General features: G+C 41.2%; 1 protein-coding gene across 1 annotated transcript; it reads right to left on the bottom strand.

Annotated features, from left to right (window-relative positions):
* Nucleotides 1–1,097: 1,097 nt before the first annotated feature.
* On the bottom strand, nucleotides 1,098–13,790 carry gpatch1 (G patch domain containing 1). Its single transcript, XM_079555206.1, has 20 exons — nucleotides 13,705–13,790; nucleotides 12,641–12,775; nucleotides 12,449–12,534; nucleotides 12,063–12,223; nucleotides 11,674–11,771; nucleotides 11,523–11,581; nucleotides 10,754–10,993; nucleotides 10,508–10,655; nucleotides 8,521–8,600; nucleotides 8,081–8,297; nucleotides 6,613–6,981; nucleotides 4,414–4,595; nucleotides 4,207–4,334; nucleotides 4,043–4,131; nucleotides 2,968–3,191; nucleotides 1,980–2,283; nucleotides 1,812–1,889; nucleotides 1,598–1,716; nucleotides 1,378–1,508; nucleotides 1,098–1,186 (listed from the first exon to the last, which is right to left on the bottom strand). The coding sequence occupies exons 1-20, from the start codon at nucleotides 13,775–13,777 to the stop codon at nucleotides 1,153–1,155; spliced, it is 2,955 nt and encodes a 984-aa protein (XP_079411332.1). The 5' UTR covers nucleotides 13,778–13,790; the 3' UTR covers nucleotides 1,098–1,152.
* Nucleotides 13,791–17,695: the final 3,905 nt, after the last annotated feature.

The following is a 17,695-nucleotide window of genomic DNA, read 5'->3' as shown; positions in this document are numbered from 1 at the left end:
ATTCACAAACACCAGGGCTTCTTCAGGTGCTACAGAGTCAGCTGCCATTTTTGCCTGGAGATGGAACCAAACGGACACGGGCTCCAGGCTGCGGGTCCCGGAGAAGAATCCGCCGGTCACACACAAACAGCTTTTTGTCAAGGAGACATGTTTATGGTTCTCCAATCACAACCTTTGAAACACTTTTTGGATGTCGCGTTCAGTTGTAGAAATGTAATCTATCCTGGATAAATGATGGGAATACCGTAAGCAAGAATGGATGGATAAGGAGGAGGAATTCAGATTTCTTAGAAATAAAGGAAGCTGTTATTTCTGAAGAAATACTGCCCTCGTGTGGTTAGTATTTTATATTACACCCATGTGGCCACACTCGACAATGATAATTATGTTCTAATACTGTTAGGGGCGTCGGACTGGGGGGGTAAAGGGTACTGAGTACCCAGGGCCCAGAGCAGGGTGGGGGCCCTCAAAAATGCTGCAAAAAGCGTTCTGTATTGTACTTTCTATAGTTTCCTCATAATTGATGCTATAAGAACTGAACACAACCGGCTAAAATACAATGGTTGCTACACAGAATTTTGCACAAACAACAATGATTGATAATATCTCAGGGCCCTGACACCCCTTTAAAAATGTGCCAAATGGTTCAGCCCACACCGGTGTTCAGCACCGTGCGCTTCAACTCTGCAGTGACTTGATGAGGTGGATTCTGTAATGTCACCAAGATAGTTTGTACCCAGGGCCCAGAATTTGGTGCTACGCCCCTGGAACTCAACACAAAGAAACGGCATTTAGAACGACCCACACATTTTTGGAGGGACAAGGCAACAATTCGACTGAAGTGCTTTGAGAAAGTTGTCAACACTGGCTTGTTAGTAGCGTGAACATCCGAAGCAGATTCTGGACAAATAGAATGAAATTGCAATAAATATGTAAAATAAACCAGATTATTTCTCAACCCCTTCATTTGAATGATTCAGATTTCATGACACTTGCATTAATGGCTCAATGCAAGGGGCAGGCAGCATAATATTGTATAAAGCTTATTCGCAGAAAAACAGTATACAAGTAAAATAAAGAAATCCAGCACATTCGTGTCACAATATTTACACTTTATTGTCAAAACTAATTGTAGAGTTTGTAGAACAGCCCTCACAGAGGACACTGGGAGCGGATCGTCTTCAGCCTGAAACAAGACACAAACAAGCGTTATCTTCTGTGTCGCGTCTATTTCACATTAAATTGGTATTGCTGATTTTCACTAGTCTAGTTTTCCAGACTGGTGGGGTTTTAAAAATCCCCACAAAAAACTTTCAGTCAGAAATATTGATTATTGAAAGCGCACATTATACATGAACAGCACTCAAACACACAGACCTCTTGAGCAGCTCATCTGTGGACACCTCAGTCGTGTTTTCTTCACTGTCCTCGTCGCTGTCAGAGCTGCTTTCATCTTTTTTACTCTTCTTCTGCTTCACTTTGTGTTTCTGTTTCTTGTGTTTCTTCTTCTATAGAAACAAAGGAAAAGTTATTTTAGTCCATTCAATGTATCATGCACGAGGCCACTCAAACTATCTACAGTCTAAAGTCCTCGAACCTTTTTCTCCTTCTTGTGCTTGTGCTCCTTTTTGTTCTTGTGTTTTTTGTCTTTGGATTTTTTGGGTTTTTCCTCTGGAATGGGAGAGCTGGATATGGCACGTGGGCCTCTGCTGCAGCCTGAAAATGATTTAAAACAATCAAATAAATAATTAAACTCCAGGTCACATCTCTGTTAGATTTGTAGCTTAGTGTCAATAAAGTATGTAACTCACTGAAAGCGGATGATGATGGCGGAGGCAGCCTCGGACCAAACTCTTCAGGGTCTTCTCTTGCTTTCGTTAAAACAGGTGCTACAAAAATGAAATAAGTCAAGTTCACTGAAACAATAAAACAATGACATTACAAGGGGGAAAAAAAAGGTCGTCAGATTGTATCTATACCGCTGCTGTTCTGCGTCGAAGCTGTGGAGGGCGTGGCTGTCGTTCCGGAGGCCTTCGTTGCCGGGGTGACAGCGGGGTTAATGTTAAACAGATTGCGCGTCACCAGTCCTTGCTCTGGCCCCTCCCTCGGCTTCTCGTCCTCTGACTCCGATGAAGATTTCTCATCAGACGAACTGGAGAAAATGGCCTTGAACAGGTCCATCGGGGGCCGCGTTTCCTCCTCGGCCTCGGAGTCAGAGTCCGATTCCGAGTCTGAGTCCGAGTCACTGCTGTCCTCTTTGCCGTCCTTTTGCTTCTCCTTCGTCTGCGAGAAAGTTTGTCAAATCAAAACAATGTCAGTTTTTTATTAACCAATTTTCCCAATTTTTTCCCCCGAAATTGTCCTTATTTTTTTCCTAAATTTTCCCCAATTTTGTTTCTGTTTTTTCCCCCACATTTTTTAAAATTCACCCCGCAATTTTTTTCATTTTTCCCCCCCAAATTTTCCACACTTTTCCACTTTTTTTTCTGTATTTTGCCTAAAAAATTTTTTTTTTCCACTTTTTTCCCCAAAATGTGTATTTTTTCCCAAATGTTTCCACTTTTTTCTAAATGTTCACCTTTTTTTAAAACAAAATTTCAACCAGTGTTTCTCTTTATTTCTTTTGAATTTTGATGACCAACAGCACCTAAGCTTGAACATCAAGATTTTATACTTCTTTTCAGTGTCTGCTTTCGATACTTATTTTTTCAATACCAGCAGTATCTGAACCTTTTTTTTTGGTGTTAGCCCTACTTATCACTGAGTAATTATTTTGGTAACACAGTGTACTCTGCGATCTAGAAATATTCTCTACGGAGTCTTACTATGTGGCATCAGGACCATCGCCATAAAATATTATAAAATATTAAGCCAAACCATCTCAGTCGATGTCCCTCTGATGGGCTCACCCCTAATCATCTTTTGTGCCCGTATCGTGTCGAAAAATACATCTGCAATGATTCCCACCTCGGTCCTTGTGTCTGAACGCTGATCTTCAGAGTCAGGAGCAGGTAAAGCCGGGATCTCTGAAGTCCCGGTTTGGTCCGTGCTGCCGGTCGGGTCTGGTTCGGTCTCGGAGCTCTGGTTTCGCGCGGCGGTCAACATGTCACTCAGGGCGTCGCTGCTGCTCTTCATTTCTTGGGAAACGTCCCATCGAGACTTCTTCACCTCCGGGGGCTTCGGAGGAGGAGCTGAACAGAGGGACACAAGCATTAAAATAGATCATTCATTTTAAATCTCCCACTCCTGTTTGAGCTATACCACACGATTGATGGTGATGTAATGCCTAGTGGGAAAAATTAATGCATTTAATATTTGTAGATAAATGTGTGATAGAAAATGTGTATTTACTTAGTTAAGAGTTAAGATTTTTGCATAGATTGAATGTAATAGGGCTGTGCAATTAATCGAAATTCGATTACGATTTCAATTACAACAGTAACGATTACAAAATTAGCATAATCGCAAAAAATCGATTCTATTTTTTTTTTTTTTCACGTCTTTTTTTAAAATATATATATATATTTTTTTCTTCTTTGGCCATTTTTTTTTGTAAAGCAGACTTGCGTTATTTCAGGGCGCTGGGATTATTTTCCCTTCGCTTTTCACGTGCCATGGCTCATGCTTTTGTCTGACATAAAAACAAACGGCGCTGTGTGATGATGTCATCAGGCCGCAGTGCTTAGTTTACTTGCGCAGGTGTGAGGGCTGGCCAGCAGGGGGCAGGTGTGAAACAGGGACCTCTCTTTAATCAAGGCGTACCTGAAATCATTTGTACTTTTATGACTATCCAGAAAACAAAGTGTAGTGTAGTGTTTTGATTAATAAATAAATAAATAAAATAAAGATAGACTTTTTTTTAAAGGCAACAAATAATCGTTCGAATAATCGTGATTTCAATTATGACAAAAATAATCGTGATTATTATTTTTTTCAATAATCGAGCAGCCCTAGAATGTAACATATATACTGTGAAATGGTTTGATAAAATATTGTTACTGCAATGTTTAAGACCATTATCGAAGACTGAAGTAACCGTTACCTGAAGTCTCTTTGCTCTCAGGAACAATCAGGAAGTTGAACACTGAATATTTGTCCCGTTTCACTTTGGGCAAACCCACCACACTAGTCCTGGAGAACAGGATAGGTGAAAGTCAGTAACACAAACGCTCCGATGCCTCACGTATGATATTAAAGCAGCCTTACCCTGGAAAAGGGTCGGGAACGTTGAAGCGTTTGCAGAGCAATTTGTCCGGATGCCACTCGAAAGTCTCTCTGGTGAGCTGTCCGAACATCTTCATCTTCACCGCCGTCTGTTTGTCGTCAATGTCTCTCTAAACGCACCAATGCAAACAGAAGGAGTCGTAATCAGCCTTATAAGTGTCTGTGACTGTCCCGTAGATGCGGCTGTACCTCTTCGTCTCTGTTGACCTCCACAGAGTCGTCGTCGTCGTCCTGCTGTTTGCCCCTCGTGAATCTGGAGGAGAGAAAAGACGAGGAGGGACGGTACAGGATGGACGCTCGGACAAACTCCTCTCTCTCTCTGCTCCTCTCCCACTCCGTCATCTCAGAGTCCAGGCTCTCCTCCAGGGCATCTGACACAAATACAAGGCACTCTGTCGAGACTATACATTCGGTTTGCTTTCTGTTTCTTTCCCCACACATTTCTTTAGGCTCGGAAACTAAAGAAATGGCATCATTACAATAAAATGATGCCAGACTTTGGGCACTTTTGGTTACGGTGCTAAGAATGAGGAGGATTGTTCCATATTCTATCTATTATGCACAAAATTCTATGAAATACAGATTCTATGAAATAATACTGCAAGTCATGGTCTAGAATAGAGAAGGGACAAAATATTGTTTTACAATTAATATATCGCCATACGTTTATGCAGCAATATCAATGTATTGATTATTATAAACAATTAATGTATTGACACCATAACAAAGTATCAATCCTTTCCATTCTTTTTAAATGGCTGCGAAAACTTTAAATGATATATAGCCAATATATTTGGCTGAATTTTCCAAATGTCTTGCCTATAATCCTGTGTGTGAAGCTTCTAAATGGTAAAATGTCAGTGTTGAACTGCAGGGGGCGCTTTATTAGAGGCATAGAGCTGATTTATTCAGTTTTGAGCTCGCTTTAAAGACAACAATCAGTAGATTCCAAAATCAAAAAGAGTAAGTCTCTATGTCTTATGGTTCCGAAATTAAAAGCATAAAAGTCTGCAACGATATAACATATACAAAATATGATCTGAGGTTTACAAACTTTTTTTTTTTTTTCATCGCAATATTTATCAGGCCAAGGATGTTGTGGCATCAATGGCTAATTTTAAAGATGAAAGATTGCTGATATCTCTGTTGCTTTTGTTTACAGAGATACCTTTATTACACAGCACTTTATATTAAACCCACATTTTGTTGTGTTATTGCACCTTTCAACCTTTAACAGTTAATGTCTTAACTCCCACCTGAACCAAGCACATTTTCTCCAGTTTGGAGAAGGGAGACAATACGCACGGTTGAAGTGGGGGTTACATATATCCCTGTATTTTAATACGCATTGTATCGGCCATCGACTATCAAATGTATTGTATCATATTGTCCTAGTCCTACTTTAGAAGCTGAAAAAAGGTTGATTTTGCACGTTATTGAATGGACATAAATGAAGCATTTACTTTAAGTGCTTAGAGCAGGGCCGGACTGGGACTGAAAAACAGCCCTGGACTCTGGTCAGCCTGGCCCAAATTAGCGTAAATGCGACACTTCCACAAATACATATGTTAACCTCTTACCCCCCGCCTTAACCGAGAGCGTTTTCTCCAGTTCGGCTTTACCCAAATCAAAAGGCTTCTTGACTGGAGAGCAACACTGTAACGCCTCATTTGAAAGCTAAAATCTAGAAAAGTGACGGTAACTTTTTGTTACATTGTCGCTGCATTTTTGTCATGTTTTTGCTGCTTTTTCATTACTTTTTTGTGGCTTTTTGGGGTGTTTTCGTCACTTTTTGTCACTTTTTCATTGTGTTTTTGTCTCTTGTTTTTCGCTTTTTTTTCATGTTATTGTGGTTTTTTCATCGCTTTTTTCATCGCTTTGTCGTCACGTTTTCGTCACTTTTTCGTTGTGTTTTCGTCTCTTGTTTTTCCGCTTTTTTGTCACGTTTTTGCCGCTTTTTAATTACTTTTTGTTACTCGGCTGGTGATGAAAGCTCGGAGGCGTCTCCAGGAGGACTCAGGCAAACCTATCCCTAAAATGGCTGCTATCAGAGTTTTTACAGATTACTCAAAAATACGTGAATGTGCCAAGGCAACACTTGCATAATACCCCCCATAGATTTGGGTAAAGCTCGGTTATGCCCGGGGGTAAGGGTAAGGTATAAAGTGAGAGGCCAGACCCGTGGCCCTAGAACCAGTGGCCCTTCTGTGCTCTTCCAGAATGGACATATGGCCAGTCCGCCCCTGGCTTAGAGGAACCGATCATACATGACCATCCCACAAATTGATAAATAAATAAATACATACAGTGAAGTATTTTTGAAGAAATTAAATAATGCAAAAATAGTGATAGACATTTCAATATTGAATAGTTCTAAAGAGTGAATACCTGTGTCCCCCTGTTTGAGGCAGTTGAGGAACTGCTCGTATCGCTCCTGTTTCTCCGGGTTGTTCTCGAACGGTTTAAACGTTTGGGCCGCGGTCTGACCCCTCCACGCCGTCAGAGCCTGCTCCTGCTGCTGCTTCTGAAAACTGGAGGGACTGGCCATGACGCTCTGACCGGGCTTTGACGAAGACGCAGGAGGAGGTGGAGGAGGAAGAGGGGGCCGCCGTGCACTCTGGGAAACAGAGTCTTTCGGGGGCTGAGGCTCTCGGCTGCTGCTCCTGCTGCTGCTGCTGCTGCTGTCTTTGGAGTGTCGGATGTTTCTGAGCCGCTCTCTGTCCTCGGGTCGCAGCAGGTCCATCACTGAACTGGGACCTGAAAATACAAAGTGTCAAGTTTGATATGTCGCGAAAGCACACTTGGTAATGTTCCCACAAAGAGAATAAACAGAGTTCTATTTAGCTCTTTTCAAGATACACAAAGGCACTTTACAAATCGGTGCAAGCAAAGTGTAAGTGTGTTTGCCAAAAACTGAATGCTGAATTAAAACTTTATCTTAATCCCCGCCCCCAAAAAAAAAAAAATTCAGAATTTGATTTTATTTTTTATGAGGAGTTACTACCATTAAAGCATTTTTGTTTAATTGACTCTACTAACAGCCACATTGTGAAAGGATACTTGCTCTTGTTAACTTGGTTATTGTGAAAAATTGACTTTTTACTATGTTACAACTTGGGCTGGGTACCATTAACTTTCGATTACTGGTATCGAAAAAAATGAGCAGGTACCAAAAATAAGAAATTGTCTATCTTTAGATCTAAGTTTTGATGCTTTTGGTCCAGGGACAGCATTAAAACAAAGTGGCCTGGTTGTTTCAGCTCAATTAAATCATTTCCCCCCATTTTTTTTTACACAATTTCTTATTATTTCTGACACAGTTTCTCCCAATTTCCCCCCATTTTCTCCCAAATTACTCCCCAGTTTTCACACATTTCTTGACATTGGAGACAAACCTGATTTGCATATTTTCCAAAACATTATTGTTCTGTTTTCTGGTTCTAGATGACCAATATTTTAGCATAGGTGTCGGTATCAAAAACCAAATACCGTTAAAGCACGGTTATTGAAAAAAAATGCCCTAGTTACAACGTTGTCCTCTCATTAAAAACATATCTGGAGTATTTTTTTTATGGCTCTGAGCACAGTTTTAGTCCCCTTTGAAATGACTGCAGGGACTATCCTCTCATTGCAAAGTAAAAACCCTCCCAGGGCTTTACAGCAGCCACATGTATGGACAATTCATTTTTCTTTCTTTTTATTGAAACAGCTGCACAGCAAAGGGGAGCAAGAGAAGACTTATGTTGGGCAGTATGGCTTTATTATACTTTAGTCTTTTGTTAATCTTTGACCCAAAAAACCCGTTGTATTAATCATTTTACACAGCTCGTCATTGACCACAGATGGGAGTTATTACCCTGTAGCGCCTCCTCTCCGATCAGGGCCCCCCTCTGTCCCGAGTCCAGCTGATGGCGTCCTCCCGTTTGGGGCTCGTCTTGGACCATGTGTCCCCTGGAGGTCTTCAGAGCCTGGGCCAGAGCTGGACTGACACCCGAGACGTGAGTCACAAACGTCCCCGGATTAAAGCGACGCACCGGGCGATAGTCCCGCGGCAGTCGGGGCGGAGGGAAGATCTGAGAACAGACAAACAGATGTAAACAGCTAGTTCCATTAAGGTCCAATATTATGTTTTGTTTTGGCTTTTAAATTAATTTTAACATCAGCAAAAAATTATATTAGCAATAGTAATAATGATAGTATTATTTTTTTTTACACTCATCACAGCCAACTCAACTGTCCGTGCTTCAAACCTGCACAATGAACATAATGAGATAATGTGTTACAATAAATACTCACAGTTTTTTCTGCCTCTCTATTTTGAGCCAAAGTGAAGCCCTCCAGGATTTTGCCGATGTAAGACGTGTCTTTGTTTGAATCTATAAACAGGAATGATATGCAAGATTAGTGCCAACTGAGCACAACTTTTCAGAAACTATTTCATGTCAGAAAAGTTCTGATCATGACCAAAATGCAGACATAGTGAAACTTTGCAGCCAGGGCTGGACTGGCCATCGGGAGATTCGGGAGTTTTCCCGGTGGGCCGACGTACTTTCGGGCCGGATGGGCCAATCACACCGAAATAAGGCCCATATAACCTGACACCGGCCCACAACTAACGGGAAAAGCCATCAGAACCTCTATCATTACATTTATGTAATTACACAACTTCTCCACTAGAGGGATGTGACGCCTTTTATTCCCATCTGGTGGCGCATCCTTGAGTCATGGTTCACAGATAATCTCGTATAATGAGCAATGGGCCTCTGGGACATAACACTCATGCCCCTCACATTGTGAATATAAGAGGAAATAGTTTATTGTAACTCCCTCCAGGACCCACAGAACCTCAGACCTCTATTTTTTGTACATTTTAGACAAATGTTTGCAAAGAAGTGCATGCTGGGAATTGGCCAGGTGACTCCGTCTTGCCCCTCGTCGTCAGTGCAGTTTGGAAATCTTCTAGTTTCCATTGAAAGGATTTACAAAGTTTGGCCTTTTTGGGACTTCTATTCTCACTCCACACCTCTCTGACTCTGTGGTGAGTTTTACCATTTCATCTTTAATCTACACTGGGATCATTTGGTTGGTTTTGAGAAGTTTATTTGTGTTGCAGTCGCGAGTGGAACTTCATTAACGGAACGCACATTTTAAGATTGTTAAGTAATTTTACAAAAGTTCCTTCAAGTTATAAATGAAAAGATTAAAGTGTTGAGTCTCTGAGGCGTATCTTGAATTCGGCAGAAACAAAATGCAACTATTGTCCTCGATTCGTAGCTTATACTGTTTTAGTTCAAGCCAAGGGTTTATTGTTTTGCTCACCTCGACTATTGCATTGAATATGACAGTTTTTTTTTTTGGAGGGCCAGTCTTGACCCAAAAGTCCCGGGCCGATTTTTTCTGCCAGTCCAGCCCTGTTTGCAGCTGCCACTTTTTTGTACTTTGGGTAGCCATAGTCAAAACAGTTTATTGATTCATTTCCATCATGAGCTTAAATTGGATTCCAATTAACTTTACATTTCTTGGAAAGTAATGACATTCCTCGACTACTTTTGCTTTAGATACAAAATGTATGGTTCAAAACATATTCAACTGCAATTTTGGCTGACATGGTGCACTTGCTCAAACGTTGCCTGTTGGGCCCAGTTTGCTTCTAAAAATAGATTTTTCCCCACATTTGGAAATGTGTCTGTCTGATGGGATATTTCTGAAAATTTTAAATGAAATGTGCACACACTTTTTTGTGTTGATGGCACTTAAAATATAATATTTGGACATAAAATGGCATTAGATTTGACTTGCTGTGACCAGTTGAAATCCTGTATACAAAATGTATTGTGCAATTAAATACAGTCAGAGGTTAACAGTTGTGTTCAAGTTACTTCACAACAATATAAACAGCCTATCATTTAAAATCGACTTGGTGCAGCTAAAAATTCTATAGTGGTAACTATGGTAACTGTCAAAATGCTGAATTTTTGACTTGGTTTACGGTTAATTTCTCTGTATTGGCTAGATCTATCCACATGAAACAAAAACTGACACAAAGTTAAACGTTTTCTCTCTCAGCCTATGTACTCGGTAACGATATTCAAAATAATGCTGGATGTTGGTCAGATGAAAGGATTTTCACCCATAAGATAATGATCTAGCAAAACATTTGGAGATTTTGTGTTTGGAGATTTCTTTTCAAAACCCTCTCTCCCATTGAGTTGTATCGGCCCCTGCTCCAACTGAAATGATGACATGACGTTCTAGCCTGTCATGAACCTAAATGTCTGCGTACCCTTCTTCTTCTTGTACTCCTGAGGGGCGGTCCATCCGAACAGCCCGTCCCCAGGCTCCTCGTCTTTTATCTCTATGTCGTATTTGGACATCGAGTCTCTCTGATAAATGTCCTCATCTTCATCCTCCATAGCCCCCACTCCAAAACCCTGAAATATAAAGGAGCAGACGGTAACAAGATGAACTCACTTACGAATAAAATCGCAGACTTCAAATAACTTCCAAACAAACATATAAACCCGGTCACCTGCCCCGCGACTCCTTTGTGCCTGGTGTGCTTCTGTTTCCCTCCGAACAGTTTGGTCTTAATTTCCAGCTGCGGGTCAAACAGGTTTATGTGCTCAGCGGCCTGTCCCAGAGCCAGACCCGGGTCCAGGCCATGGTACCCCAGGCCCTGGAGTCCCAGGTGGGGCGTGAAGTCGAACGGCGTCACGTCTTTAGGAGCGAACGTCACATTCTCCGGGGCAAACTCCCCATCGTCCTCCTCCTGCAGAACAAAGTGAAACGATTGTGACAAACTGGTCTAAAATACAAAAAGCTTCTTAAGTGGCTTATTTGCCCAGATGCACACTGCAAAAAGTTATCAAGATAAGGCCCAGTATGTATTCAGTATTCTGGCACAGTATGTGGACTGGACAGACAGGGCAAATGGCGATGTCATATACAACCGCTTTTACTTCTACAGACTGTGCCGGACATGAGAATTTTCCTGTACTCTACAATACTAGCGCCAGATTGTGACCATCGGTATATTCTTTCTCTAAGGACATGGCCGATGTTTAACTCACAGTGGGATGAATAAAGTTTGTAGTTTGTCATGTGAGAGCTTGGAAACGATGTAGCCAAAATGCTGAATCAAGGGCATGAGAAGAGCGAAGGGGAAGCAGATTACATTTAATGCTTTGTAAAGACATTTAAGTCCTTAATTTTGGCAGTTTTTGAAAAACTAATAATAAAAGCTAATTTATAAGACATTATTTGCTCACAGAGGGCGTCTTCTGGCATTTTTCTCTCACCTCAGAGCTCTCTGAACCAGCAGGTGGACGCGAACAGCCATAAACTCTGGGACCTTTTTCTGTCAAGGTGAAAAGGACAGTTTATTAGTGCTTCAACAACTTCACAGTCAAAATATACCAAATATGTATTGTTTCGATGTTAAATTATTACCTGGCCGTTGTTTCTTTGGCTTCCTCTTCACCCGAGGCCCGATTCCCTGACCTTCCCTCCAGCCCATTGTCTTCAGCAGCTCAACACCAATAGACGACCTGAAAAACACCAAAACATATAAATGTAGCAATATATCTAACCAACATATTCGGATGAAGACAAACTTTGATTTTACAATGTTGGAGAAAGGATCTACTTTTTCACTCCAAGCCATCTAACAATGGCTTGTTTTTAATACAATTCAGGGCTAACCAAAAGGCCAGGGACTAGGGGGAGAAAAAAGAGATTAGCAACCGACTGATACTTTGAAATGGTAACCACCTGCGTTACTTTGCTCATTGTGACTTGCTCAATAAACTATTAGAATTAAGTAGTATGATCGGTATTACTCGGCAGGCGCGATGATCTCCTCCACCAGAGTGTCTCCCGGGATCAGAGAGGACTGGGCGTTCACGGCTCGAGCTTTTGTTGTGGCTGCGTCTTTGTGTCCCGACTGAAACTCCGCACTCCGCGTGATCTCACTGGGGGCAATGCCATGCTCGCCAAAGTCCTGAAAATGAGAACAGGCGGTATTTGCAGAAAGTGCATGTAAACGAATAGGTCTGTGCAGATCTCAAGTCAATCGATATTTGCTAACATGTCCGGAGAGCTGTGTAAATTAATGTCTACAGAAGCAGGCGAAGTATGTCTGTCTGTGGCTGTATGTTTACACAAAATGGTATTTAGAAAAATGGGAAGCTACACGCAAACCACTAAAGAACAAACCCGACGTTACCTCCTCATCCATAAAGTCCTCTGGTCTGGCTTTCTGGTTCTCCGCTTTACTTTCCCGCGAAGACTTGAAGGTTGCTGGACTCCATCCTGTAAGAAAGTGCAAACATTTCCTCTTACACAGATGCATTATTGTCGTGGCAGTCCACTCACAAGGAGGCACCATGAGTTGTAAAACTACGAGGCGTTCGCTGACCTTCTTTGGAGCCGACGGTGTTGAAATAACCGGCAGAGAACCCTCCAGTGAACGCCCCATGGAACCTCTGGTATCTGCCCTTTTCATCCTTCACTGTCTGTTCATAAATGGGCACTGGCTTCTTCAGAGGCTCGTCTGTAACAAAACACAACATACATTTAAATCAACACGCACACATGTATGTCTTTTCAATGAATACAGAACAGTAACAGAGACCAAAGAAATCTTATAAATTAAACTGGCATTTTTGGTATATGGTATATTATAGAGTTCGGGAATGTAACGTCATATCGCTAAGCATTATGGGATTAGCAGCCATTGTAAACTAATGGAGATTTTAAAAGTTAAAATACTGGAGTTATTGTTCACATTAAAACACTTGGAGACCACAGTGTGTTAGATGTATTTACCAGCAGTATCTCAGCAGCTAACGGAGTCGTTCCACTGGTTTTTTCTCCACTTTTTATACTGTTTTTAGCTCATGTTAGTCTATGGAAATGTATGCTAACAGCTGCAAAGATGGCGGATCTCCATGGTAACTGTGGACATTCCCGAACTCTATTATTTACAGTGCACATTTTAAACGTGCTGAGGAGCATTAACATTATGAAACGGTTGAAATGTGACAGTACAAGAATGCGTTTCATAACCTGTTTATAGAGGTGTAACAAGTCACAGAGAGCTTGTTCCATATATAATAACACAAATGAAAAACAGGGATATTTAGTTAACTGGAGAGGACTTTATATGAGCAGTATTTCCTTTGAGACCATTCACATTGTTTTTTTTTTTTAACGCGATTGCCATTCAATCCTCTGCAAATGTCCAAGTTTGTTATGCATTTGTAATATGTGTAGTAAATGGACAGTCAAAGTGATGAAACATCGTAAATTAGCTGGCCATGATAAATGAGTAAAGCAGGTTGGACTGAACTTTAGCACGCTGGCTAGTTTTGTCCCAATTCAGCCCTTACGTATTTCTGCTCTGTTTGATTCCCGTAGAACATTCAAACACCTTAAACAACAACATTTTCGCACAATAAGTTGTGTTAATATGTCAGTTACCCTCGTCTAAAGGCTCTAAAGGGGTCCCGAATGAAACAAAATCCGTCCCTCCGTTGTCGCTGTCCGCCGCCATGTTTTTTACTACAAATACGGCAACTGCGGAGGAACAAACTAGTCAGGAAAAAAATCGAGTCAATGGTAATTTAAACGGTGCTGACATCTAGTGGCGACGGTGGGAAAGGCAGAGCTGAGCCAAACGTTTTTGTTGTTGCTTCAACTTTTATTAACACATTTTAAAACATTGTTTTAGGGGTAGGCAACGTCAGGCCCGGGGGCCAAATGATGGTCCCCATGATGATTTAGAGAAATAGGCTATTATTATGCAAAGAGCCTACCTGTTAAAGTACTCTAAACATTCGGGAAATGCTGTCAGTATTTTATTATTATTATATAGTATTTATTGGCAATGATGAAAATCGGTCCTCCATGACACAAACCTACTCCTGTTTTAGATTCTTGGATTAAAAAAAAAAAACCTTTAAACTTTTATGCATATTTCTTTTATTTCATATTTTAACAGAATAGTGTTGGGTATTACTTAATTGTTTCATTTGTTTTGTTTTGTCTTGTTTTTAAACGACAGAAGCACAAATATATGTGTTCTGAAACTGTGTGACATATTTGAGGGAGAGTTCTACAGTGGTCTCGCTCATGGCCCTTATGCACAGTATGGTTGCACCTCTTCTTATTTAATTGATTAATCATGACAATAGAAGGATGACTCAGTGTTAACTTATTATGTGCTTCAAATCTTTTGGCAGTTATTATGACCATGGTTAACTATAGGCTGTAGGCTATAAGTTTATACAACTTTATAATTGTTGGCCATATTGTCAACTTTTTAGCAACATATTTCAGTTTGATAATTGTAGTTAGTTTGATCATTTGTAGAATTTTCTAGGGTAGAAAAATGTAATAGATTTACTGTATGTTGAAGCTGTTGAGATGGTGTCTCGAATTAGAAAAAAAACAAGGCATGGAGAGCAACATCATTCCTCTGAGACGACAACAGAGGTATCCTACTAATTTAACATTTATTACCACAAAATACACTAAAGTAGCAGTAGGTATAGGTATAGGTATAGGTATAGGTAGTAGTAGTAGTAGTAGTAGTAGTAGTAGTAGTAGTAGTAGTAGTAGTAGCAACAGTAGTGGCCAGTAGGAGTCTCCCTTAGACCACAAATAAACAAAACATAATGAGAAGCACTTGGTGAAAATCATTTCGGGCTGAGCTTTGAGTTTTACCACAATGTCTACAGTCAAACACCTGTAGTCGGGGGAAAAGCATGTCATTGATTAAATATAATGGAAAAAATATAAAATAAAAAAAAGGAGGAATTCTGGAAAAGTGTTTATTTGTGATGATAAAACTTCACAAATGCATGAAGTCATAAGGCTGTAATGATAGGCCTACATTTCAAGTTTATATATGCTTAACCTCTTAACCCCCACCTGATCTGAGCACTTTTTTCTCCAGTTTGGCCTTACCCAAATCTAAAAGCTTCTTAAAGTTTCACAATAGCAACAAAAATGAGACAGAAACGAGTGTGAAAATGCAACAAAAGAGCAACAAGAGATCAACAGAACAGTGACAAAAAGCAATGAAAATGTGGAGGAAATGATACGAAAATCATCCATTTAGATGAGATTTGTAGATTTGGGTGAAGCTGAACTGGAGAAAATGCATTGGTTGAAGCGGGGGTTAAGAGGTTAACTGCAAAAATATATTGACGTAAAGTCATAAGTGTGTTCTTTACCATAGTAGCACGTGCAACAAGTTATCAGTGTTTTTCTCATCGGAGCAACAGCAGAATGAACTGAATGAACTTGGTCCATATTATTTTTCAAACCTCCAAATATGCACAAATATAATAATTGTCCGTGCTTAAATTGGGGCAAGGAAGACGTGGTGGCAGAATGGTAGTGTTGCTCTCAGCCCTGTAAAACTTCATGCCTTATTGGGTCTTATTATAGTCTGCTTTACTGCCAAACAACGTCTCTGGACTCATGTAACACAAGGACACAACATAAGAAATGCCAGTGGAAACTTCCTTGCAAAAAGTGCATCGCAAAACCTGGACCGTACAGTATAGGTCAACATTAATGTAAAGACCCCGTACCTGATATTCTCTTATCCCCCTTTTATAAACAGTAAAAGTATAGAAACAAGACACTGCACATTTGATGATAAAGCTTTTTATTGCAATTGTTTTTTACATGACTGAGACAGTGACCCTGAACAGTTGTGAAACTCGCTTATAAACTCATCCCTGTGAAGAACTGGGATGTTGGAAATTAGTTTGGGAAGTTATAATTGAGTTATAGGGCCTTTAAAGTGGATATACAGCATCATGCAAATAGAGCTAAAACTTTCAAAAATAATTTTGCCTCTGCATTGATATTTATATATTATGTGTCTGTAAGTATTATATAGTAACGATGAATCACAGGTGACAGAACTGGTGAAGACTTTGACTGGGCAGCTTTAATCACTTAAATGATTAAAGCACGGCTTGAATGATTAAAGCACGGCTTGATCAACACATTGAGCGCAAAACCAGATATACACGATGTAATGTTGGATTGGGTTGCTCAAAACCGCATCAATGTAGTGAAATACGACTCGACATGGTTTAAAGCTCCAAAAAGTCGTTTTTTGCATGATATGTCCACTTTAAGTGACTGTCCATGAGAGGAGGGCGCTGGAAGTAAATGTTCTGAACGGAGAGAAGAACGGGCACCAGTGATTTTCTCGTCAGCTCCCTATCCGCGCTGTATCCACGATTTTAAAGGGGGGGTATTACGCAAAATCGACTTTTTCAAGCTTTACATCATGTTATTATGTCATTCCCTCATTAAAAACATGGCTGAAGTGTTGCCTTGGCACATTCAAGTATTTTTGAGTAATCTGTAAAAACTCTGATGGCGGCCATTTTAGGGACAGGTTTGCCTGAGTCCTCCTAGGAACGCCCCCACCTCCTGGACACGCCTCTGAGCTTTCGTCACCAGCCGAGTAACCAACCACTGCTCCTCAGCAGAACCCCCTCCCCACTGATGCCACAGACAGCGTGTGGAGGGGGCGTGTCTGAAAGGGTCAGAGGTTCTTAAAGAGACAGAGGCCTATTTCAAGACATTCGCTACAGCCATTTTGAGAGAGACATTTTATACAAGGCAGTTATTCTAATTTACTGCATTTACAGACCAACAGAAGGTTTCGTCATCATTGTAGTGTGATATAGACGGGTGCTATGTGATTGAAAAATACACAATCCCCCCTCTTTAATAAAACAACCACGCAGAAAGCGGCCGACAACATCTTCGAGTACAACTTTTTCAACAGAGCCTGAACTTTCCGCGCAGGGTCGCCCTCTCTCTCTCTCTCTCTCTTCGAACACCTTCTCTCCAACAGCGGTGGTGATATGGTGGTGGTGGTCTTGTCTCGGGGCCCGTGTTTCACTTCTTCGCTGCTAAATGTCGTCATGGCGCGCTAATGTCGAGCCGCCAGCGCCGCCTGAAATATTAAAGAGTGGAACAGTGAATGCGCTGCTCACAAAACTCATGACTAAAGCATTACCGCGCGTTTCTGATCCGCACTCCGCAGGTCGGCCGCATGAGGCAACCCGCTGCAACCCCCCGCGCATACCGTCTGCGGAGGAGCGGGAGAGGAGAGGGGAAGAAAGTGAAAGGCAATAAGAGCAGTACAGGAGGATAAAGCTGAACCGAAATGAATGCATTTTGGGGCTGAAAGCGGTGTCACTTTGCGGGGAGTCGCGGCGCGTTAGTGGCGACGCGAGAGCGTTTGGGAAGAAGTGAGAGAGAGAGTTGAGCTGACAAGACACGGGAGAAAGAGTGGAGGTGTGGAAGAAAGTAGGGAAAAAAGTTGTATGGAGGAGACAGTTGAGCACCACTTGCACCAGTCGGGAACAACAACCAAAACTAATGGTCAGGCATTTTGATTATTCTTTCTGCACTCACGCGGCGAGCTTTGGTC

The sequence above is a fragment of the Gobius niger genome (assembly GCF_951799975.1).
Source record: "Gobius niger genome assembly, chromosome: 4".
Lineage (NCBI taxonomy): Eukaryota > Metazoa > Chordata > Actinopteri > Gobiiformes > Gobiidae > Gobius > Gobius niger.
The sequence above is the reverse complement of the archived record's forward strand: the minus strand, read 5'-3'. Positions and strand labels throughout refer to the sequence as shown.